The sequence below is a fragment of the Nicotiana tabacum genome, chromosome 23 (assembly GCF_000715075.1).
Source record: "Nicotiana tabacum cultivar K326 chromosome 23, ASM71507v2, whole genome shotgun sequence".
Classification (NCBI taxonomy): domain Eukaryota; kingdom Viridiplantae; phylum Streptophyta; class Magnoliopsida; order Solanales; family Solanaceae; genus Nicotiana; species Nicotiana tabacum.
The window spans coordinates 119,355,376-119,364,562 of NC_134102.1; the positions used below are offsets into that span (position 1 = coordinate 119,355,376).

General features: G+C 33.8%; 1 protein-coding gene across 1 annotated transcript; it reads left to right on the forward strand.

The window, feature by feature from the left end:
• The first annotated feature begins 2,120 nt into the window (after positions 1–2,120).
• LOC107777170 (uncharacterized) lies at positions 2,121–6,029 on the forward strand. The gene is made up of 5 exons (XM_016597162.2): positions 2,121–2,646; positions 3,277–3,375; positions 3,786–3,830; positions 4,462–4,599; positions 5,483–6,029. The coding sequence occupies exons 1-5, from the start codon at positions 2,257–2,259 to the stop codon at positions 5,834–5,836; spliced, it is 1,026 nt and encodes a 341-aa protein (XP_016452648.1). The 5' UTR covers positions 2,121–2,256; the 3' UTR covers positions 5,837–6,029.
• The last annotated feature ends 3,158 nt before the right edge of the window (positions 6,030–9,187 follow it).

Below are 9,187 nucleotides of genomic sequence, written 5' to 3' on the forward strand. Positions count from 1 at the left end.
TCGATTTTGCAATTTCGGTTTTCGGTTAAACTGAAAAACCGAAATTTTCTAATATGGGTCCTAACCTCTGGGCTCCTTTTAAGTTGTCTAACCCAACTTTTCCACATATTTACATTATAAAATTTGAAGCCCAAACACAAATAAAGTCCCACATTCAAAAATTATCCCTTTTTATTTGGAGGAAGTTTTAAAACTAGGCACGGTTTCAAACAAAATCACATAATCCTAGCATCATAAGGAGATTTACATAGATGACAACAGAATATTTCTTTCCATATCAGAAACTTATAACAAACAAAATCTCTCACTTAATCACGCTTTTTTCATATCCCATCCAAACCCTTTCTCTTTTTTTTTTTTCTAAATAAGTATTAATTATACAAAATGGCATAATGACAGAATAATACCAATATATTTATGATAATTCTGGTATTTTCATATTTTAATTAGAAATATTTTATTATATGAATGATATAATCGCGTTTTTGAGTTTTAGTTGCACTAAAACATGAAATTAGTCATATTTTTTAGTAGAAAAAGTTCGATTTAAAAGCTCAATATGACAAAACCAAATCAACCGAATTGAACCGAAAATCGACCGAACCGAATTAGCAAAAATTGAAGAAACCGAACTAATTTTGGTTCGGTTATTGGTGCATCAAATAGAAAATTAAAAATCGAACAAATCGAACCGAACTTCATAAAAACCGAACTGAACCGGCTAGTTTTAAGTATTAAGTGGAGAACTCTCACTTCAATAATTCCCCTCACAATTACATGTGTTGGAGAAAAAGCTCAAAAAATCTGTTTTTGTCGTAATTAGTTGCAAAATTTAAGCCCTTTGGTAAAAGTTGAAGGAGGTATCAAAATTTAAAGTACTTCTATTTTTAAAACAGTATTTTAAAGGAAATTACTCAATGTGATGCAATATCAAGTAAGAAGGGAGGTCTTATACTATATATTTCTCAAATATAAGAGATGGGAAATGACTTTTGTCGATTGGAGGAAAAACCAAGTAATTGTCTTTCATTTCAAAGTAGTATACATAAATGCACATATATACACACATATATACTCCCTCCTTTTAATTTACTAGGTTCTTCTTTCTGTTTTGGAAATGTTATTAAGATAATAATATTAGTCTTACTGTATTCAAATGCATGTGGATCTAAAAGTATAAACCGAAAGCTACTATAATTTTTTCAAAGCTGAGACTTCTTTAATATATAAAAGAAGTGGTCACCATACTTTTTTTTTTAATAAAAAAATATAGAATATTAAAAAATTGTGTTAAGACTACGTCTTCTTTTGGAAAGTAAAAATAATTGAAAATGACTAACAAACAATTAAATTGAGATGGATGAACCGGAATTCCTTCTATATATTTTGCACCCTTAATGTGACGGTTTTTTTGCCATAATATACTATTTAGAAAAGAATAGTGTTTTTATAGTAAAACAACAACAACAAAATAATGTTTTTTAATGTTTTTATATTAAAAAAATTTTAAAAAATAAAATATATTTTACTCTTAATAAGGTGTTTTTATATTAACAATTTTATGACATATTTAGGAAATAAATTCAATTTTTCTTTCTGTTAAATTTCATGTTCAATTAATGAGGGAGTGCTATTCTTTTGGCACAAGGTGTAATAAAAATGAAAAAGAAAAGTCAACTTCTCCAATCAAAACAACATGATTGTATCAGTTATTTGCAATTCGTAGTGTACCTTCCAAGCCGCCAGGCAACTAATGGTAAAAGATTGGCAGAAAAATCCAAAGAAAATTCACTCTCTGTCCAAACCATGATACTAGCTAGATTTTTCATTGTACTATTCCCTATATTTCAATTTATGTTAATATATTATTTTTTAGTCTGTGAAAAAATATTTCTTTTCATATTTAAAAATAATATGTAATAATTTAAAATTACACAAAAAATATATATTTTATTATACACCACAAGTTAATTTTTTTTATTTATATTGTAAGCACATACTACACCTACTAGTTATACAGCCTCTATGATCAAATTCCAATTGTAACAATTTCTTAAAGATTATTTAATTCATTTCCATAACTTCTCCCAATATTAAACTTCTTACTATAATAATAAATTACCTCAAAATTTCAAAGTCTATAGTTCAATATCTCCCGGTCAACTCTACCACCAAACTAATAATCAAAATTCTCACATAGTAAACCGAATCAGCCAAATCCATTTCTGGGTTTTGATCTTTACACATCAATCTCAAATGGGTCGGAAGCCAAATGATTCCGAACCCACTCGTTATGCCACTATGATCCTTCTTTTAATGGGTCTTGTTTCTTGTACCGCCGTGTACATTTTCATGTCGGCAGTAATGAGACCTGCCGGAAGTTCTGTGGTTGAGCGGTTAGCGGCGGAGGAAGGTGAATTTAGCGGTGGCGGTGGTGGTGAAGGGGAGGGTGAATGTTGTAGTGGGATCGAAAGTTTTGAGCTTTGGGGAACTGCTGTAAAGTGGGGTTCTGATTTTAAGGTTAATAGTTCTAAAGAATGTTGTAAGGCTTGTAAAGCTATGTGTACGGGTAATCATGGGCCTTGTCTTTGTGATACGTGGGTTTTTTGTGGAAATAAAAAAATTTGTGGTGACAAATTTGGTGAGGTGAGTTCGAAAAACCTTTTCTTTTTCTTCCTATATGGTGTTTTTAGTTGTAAGTTATTGGCAGTTTGAAATGATTTGTATGTTTAACTCTGATAAACCATACAAAGTTTGAACCTTTAATTATGAAAGAACATGCAAATATAATGCAATAAAAGATAGGACATGAGTTAGTGAATTGTGATGTTGGTTTTTGAGCTAATCACAGAAGTGAACATAACCAAACCCAACTCAACCACATGAACCTGCTTTTTTGCTCGACAATCAGGAGAATTAAATGAGAAATTGTCAGAATTAACCTCTTTTGTCCTAATGATTATCAAGAAAAGAAGGCGGACCGGGGAAGGTTTCAAAACCAATCAATTGGGCCTTTCAGAATAAGTTTTTGGAGGCTAAAGCTGTTAACTGACGTTCTCAAAGCTAAAAGCTAATAATGGCTGAACACTGAAGCAGGGCTTAGTTTGAGTAAAGCCCTCATGTACTTAAATTTGGCATCTATTAGTTCTGCGTTCATTTTAGATTAGGTTGTCTTAAGATTATCTTTTGGTATTTTAAGTTATTTTATGAACTACCATACACCACATAAATTAGAGTTTGACTGTTTGGTCTGGCGTGTCTTGCTCGGTGATGTAGTGCTGGTTGAAGAAGCAGAAAGATACTTTGGCTCCTGATAGACAGGAAGCAGGAAACAAGGTTATGTGGACGTCTGGCATTGTTTTTGGAAAAGGAGAGGTATACAACTTTCTCAACAAACTAAAGTGTAAAGTGATGTTTCTCTGATATCGTGATTACTCTTCATTGTCCTCTTGTCAACAAATAAATCCAACAGTGAGAATACATTTGTATGTTACTTATAAATCCTTAAAACTTTTGCAATGTTTGAAAATTGATTTAGTTTTAGATAATTTTTGAGATTCTTTGGGAACATGATACATCTCGGAAGAATTTCGTTCTCTTGGTAGCGTCTCTGCTCTGTTAATTCTAATTCTTCCTCATATTTATTCTTGCTACACCTGAGAAACCATAAAATTCCTTCATATGTGTAGAAAATCATATTACTACCTCCTCATAGCTCTTAAACATTTTGAAAATCTTCATGGTTTAACTGCTAAAATTTCTCTTTTCAATCCCACTGCTTCTAGGGAATTGTTGCCTTGGAAACAGAATTTGGTGCTATTCACGTCAAGGTATGTTCTATTTTTTTGGTGAATGCATACTTCCATATATCTTGCTTCTCGCCACAGACAAAATGACAGTATCTAAATGAATGCTGCGCAGTTGCAATTCATTCCATAACTATATGGATTAGCCTTTATAATGCATTTTGAATATCTCAGTTTCGAAACCAAGTGATTGGTGAAAAGTTCTCAATAGAATCCTGGAAATGAGCAGTAGTCTATGAGGTTTAACTTTAATAGGATATTTAAATCGTATCTCCGCCAACATTGAGGTGTCTTTTGAAAAAGAATAATAAACAATGATGAAAAAGTAATAATAAGTAAGGAATTAAAAGCAATGATTTGAGGAAGCTCTTGCTTAAAAAGTTGATTTTGCTGATCATGCTTGAAGTATTTCCACGACTGCGCCTTTTCAAGTCTGCATGTTCCTATTTCTCAAACCTATAGGGTACGGTTCGTTACGGATGGGAGGGGATACAGTATGACTTTATACTGAAATTTAGCATCTATTAGATGTGTACACTGCTGTATCACTTTTCAGAGTCACTATACTTGGCTTTAGTCTAGTCCTTTCCCTTAACCCGGATTTGCTAATTTCTTTTGATATGACTGTCTTGTATTTCTTCTTAATTTTCTGCAGCTTTTGCCAGAATGTTCCCCACGCTCAGTTTTTAACATTTTGGAGTTGTTGGGGTTGCGCCATTGTGCTGGTTGCCAATTTTTTCGTGCGGAAACTCGCGGACAAATTTGGGATACACACGGAGATCACATAAAAGATGTAAATGTTCATCTCTCTTCTACAGTTTTACATGTGACTTCTAATCTTAAACAGCTTCGTTTTAACTACATGAAGAAGATAAATTATACGTGTGCTCCTCCCCCCCCCCAATTTGGCTTCTTTGACTATGTAGAGGGATTAAGAATAATTGCTCATTTTATCACCTTCAAACTCCCTCCATCCCGAATTATATATCGATATTCCCATTTTTCTTCAAATTCAATCAATATACTTTCTTCAAAACAACTTTTTAAGTTTTACTTAAATATTTTCTTCCACTACTACCAATATTTTCTCTGTACCATTTAAAGTCACTATTACTACTAAAGAAATTGTTTGATAACAATTACTTCAAACATTTTGTGAATATATTTTTATTCAAAAATTGCAATTTATAGAACTAGTTATGCAAATTTTTTTTTTCCATATTTGAAGAATCAATATCTGTATTTATGCTAAAAATTAGAAGGTTCGAGGAACTTTGCCATTTCGGAATGGAGGAAGTAATATAGAAATCAAAGTAATATCCTACACTCCATGTCAGTCGAATAGTACTACATAAAATAGAATGGCAGGAGTACTATTTTACCTTTGTTATAATAGCTGTGAAAAAGCATGAAAGTGAGAGCAATGTTATGTATGTATACCATCTGTTGCAAAATGTTCAGCAACTTCCTCTTTGGATCCCAATTTATGTCCCTTTTCTTCTTTCATAACTCTGTGTATTACACATTTTGTATGTATTGCACTCTGAAACTTCTGCATTTGAATTTGTTGAAGCGCACCAGTCAATCTCTGCTTCTTTGTGCATTCTCAAGTGCTATTTTTTGAGTAGAAATTTCAGTTTTCCTGAGTTCTTTGCATCTACTTTACAATATTTCAGGCTTCTTTTGGCCCCCCATATGCTTTAGTGCAAGGAACTCTTGATGCTCAAGGAGTAGCATTCGAGTCAGTTCCCAGTGAATCCTGTCCGGAAATAAGACGGGGTTCAGTTGCATGGGCAGGCTCTGGCCCTGAGTTCTTTATAAGCTTAGCAAACCATCAAGAATGGAAAAAGTCGTACACTGTTTTTGGCTATGTGCTGCCGGAGGATATGGAAATTGTAGAGAAAATAGCTCAGCTCCCCACAAAATTAGATGTCTGGAGCGGAGTTAACGTGACAGTCTTGGAGAACCCTGTACCTCTGAGGGTCCGACGAATCAAGTCCAACAATGGTGACCTAAACCTTAGCAGTTAGATGATTTGCAGTTTGGCACACTACTGCTATTTTGTACATTGATGAAGTCATAGTTTTGAATTGTTTTATGCACATTTCTATGTTGTAATCAATTTTGCAGAACTTGTTTTATAATTTTGGAAAGAAGAAATAACACTTTGTATTTCATTGCCTCTTGGAAATGACTAGTATGAGAGTTTGCACCAGTTTACTATCCTTTAACTGGCTTAAGGTGAATTGACTATTGATTGGTTTTCAAAACCAATCCCATTTTTTGTAGGGTTTGTTTTAAACCAATCCCATTTTTTGTAGGGCTTATTTGAAAACAAACAGGAGCTAAATCACTTAGTTTAGAGACTCCAATTTGCATTCAACCTTTATATTGCAACAACAAATTCAGTGAAATTTCATAAGTGGGGTCTGAGGATGGTAGAGTATATGTTGACCTTACCCTTACTTTACAATGTTGAAAAAAATACGATAGTGGATAAGCCATGAAAAAAGAAGCAGTAACACAACCAGATAATAAGATAACTGGAGTAAAAGAAACAATAGATAGTAATAGAAATCTAACACTAAGAAAATACGATAATAATACTAAAACTACTGGTATGGAAAAGAGCAGCCTTAACTTTTTTTATTGCATAGACTAAATCCAATGATCAAGAAGTAAGTAACTAGCACGAATCAAGTTCAGGTTCTTACTTCCACGTTAGGGTCAATTGTTTCTTTCCTCATTGTTACTTTTAGTATAGCTAAAAGGGTGTTTGGTACGATGATAGAATAAGAGTAGTCATAAGTTACAATACGACGATTAAAATGACAATACATGAATTATGACGTAATTATAATGGAAAGTTTGATTTGTTATATTGAAATATGAGATATTCAAATTTAATTTTCAATTATTTGGATGGAACGGAAGTAACCATCAGTGGCGAAACTAGGAATTTCCTCAAGGGTGTTCAAACTTGAAAGAAGTTAAAATAAATTCTCCGACAAAGAATGTTCAATATATGTTATACCTCTAAAACTTAATATTTTACCTATAATTTTCCGACGAAGGGTGGGCATCCTTTAAGACATGTAGCTGCGCCCCAGGTAACAGTGGCGTAGCCACCCTATGCTAAGGGTGGTCAGGCACACACCCTTCTCCGAAAAAATTATACTGCATATATAAATTAAATACTACTCATATATATATGATGTGTGGCTATAATTCCATAGTTTCGTACATTATGTGCCTTGCATTTTACATGCTTTAATGATAAATTACACTTTATTTGTGCATAATGAAGTCTATTTTATGTGTAGGTGAATTGGAGATGAAAGTAGAGCAAAAGGGATACTTAAACGTTGAAAGTGTGCTCGAGAACAGTAAAAAGGAAAGACCAAGCTTTAGCCTGGCGAGGCCAGGCTAAGGCCAGGCTGGACCAGGCTTTAGCCTGGCGAGGCCAGCCAAATTCCAGGCGTTAGGCTGGCGACGCCAGGCCTGAGGCCAAGTCCAATCCGACTTTTGAAGACGTAATTCATTCCGAGTTTGACTAAGACTCGGCCCACACGTTTAGGGTTTCTTCTACACATATAAATAGACCTAAAAACACCACTTGGAAGAAGTTGTTTTCAGCAGCCACGTTTTTGGGCAGCTAGAGGCAAGGAAAGCTGGTGGAATCACCTCTTGGGAGTTAGAATCATCTATTTCTACATCTTTTCATCTTTACTCTGTATTTTAATTATGCAAAATATTTGGGATATTGTTACTATGAGTATGAGTAGCTAACTTCCTAATCTAGGGTTTTGATGGAACCTATTGAAGGATGATTTTCTTGTTACGTTAATATAGATTTGCCGTAGTATTTTCTCTATTTGTTCAACTATATTATTCTTGTGGTTGATTGAAGGGCCCTCAATTAACTGTGCCTATTAAGTATGTATTACTCGGGAGAGAGTGCATATTTAGGTAGTTGTTGAACAACATCATTCCTAAACGTATATGAGGGATCAATACGGAGGTTTAAAGGTGGGATAAGGGATAACGAAACCTTGGTGCGATCTGAGTGAGCTGTACTTAATGCCAGCTAGCGTAATTCGGGAGAATATGCCTAGTAAATTGTGGTAATTATTCGGGAGAGAGTCACGACAGTTAGAGTGCTCATGGTCGATAGATAAGACTTAAGTAAATTTATAGGAAACGTAGCGGAAAGGATTCCGACAATTGGAAAAATCATAACTCTAGACCTCCTTAGTCTTGTCTAGAATTTCATCCATGTTAGTTGATAATTTTACTGCTTTATAATATTTGCTAGTTAATTAGTAGAAATAAAAATCAAATCTTTATAACTAGAAAATTATTCGAACTTGTGTTTCTTTGCAATATTGAACAGTTGTAGCTAAGCCTTAGTTCTCTGTGGGATTCGACTCCGGACTTATAAATCGGATTATATTTGCAACGACCGCTTAGTCCTTTTTATAAGGCATAGTTGGGCGTGATTAAATTTTGGCTGTAGGTGTTTATATTGCAAAGAAATATATTTCTAGGTTGATAAAGAAACACTTATAGGCGTAGGTGTATATATTGCTAGGTTGCAAGTTTGAACTTTTATTTTTCCTTTCTTGTATTTGTTTTTTTATTTTATTTTTGTTTTACTTGTTAATGTTAAAAATATGGCATCTTGGAATTATGTGAGTTTTGATGTTGGTAATTCTACTTTTGATCCTCCTTATATATATAGTGGAGGAAACCACACTGGGCAAAATTGTCAAAATATTCTCGAGAGTGAGTTATGTGCACCAACTCAATCTTATGTGCGGAATGTGTGTGATATGTGTGGTAGTCAAGATGGTCACTTTCATGGTTGTGCTTATATTTCTTATGTTTCTCCAACCCCTTACTTTGATGGTTCTTCTTTTTCTTGTGAAGTTAATAAGAACAAAGAACTCAGGGATGATGACCTGAAAGAGATCAGTAATATACAAAAGTGCCTTGATATGTTAAAGTGTCTTGTGGAACAAAATAGTAAAAGACAGCTGCAGATCGAAAGGCAAGAGAAAACTATTCACAACTTGAAAGTTCAAGTGAATCAACTGGTTGGAGACCTTAATGCTCATCAAGTCAATATTGTGAATAATATTCAAGAAGAGCGTGAATTAAATGCAGAAATTGAGGTAACAATAGAGGGGTCCATAGTAGAACACCAACAATCAATCAAACTAAAATTTGAGGATGCCGATGTTGTAGAAAAGATACTAGAGTCAAGCAACATATTTAGTTGACTCTGGTGTCATTAGTGTTGAGGATGTAGACAGTCCTAATGTTCATGTAGTTGAACGCATTGGTCCACACTCCAAGCATTTTTCTACATCGTGTTTGGA

Coding starts and splice junctions, on each gene's coding strand:
- LOC107777170 (XM_016597162.2), top strand. CDS start 2,257: ATGGGTCGGAAGCCAAATGATTCCGAACCCACTCGTTATGCCACTATG. Junction 3,376..3,785: donor TTGTTTTTGGAAAAGGAGAG/GTATACAACTTT, acceptor CACTGCTTCTAG/GGAATTGTTGCCTTGGAAAC. Junction 4,600..5,482: donor ACGGAGATCACATAAAAGAT/GTAAATGTTCAT, acceptor ACAATATTTCAG/GCTTCTTTTGGCCCCCCATA.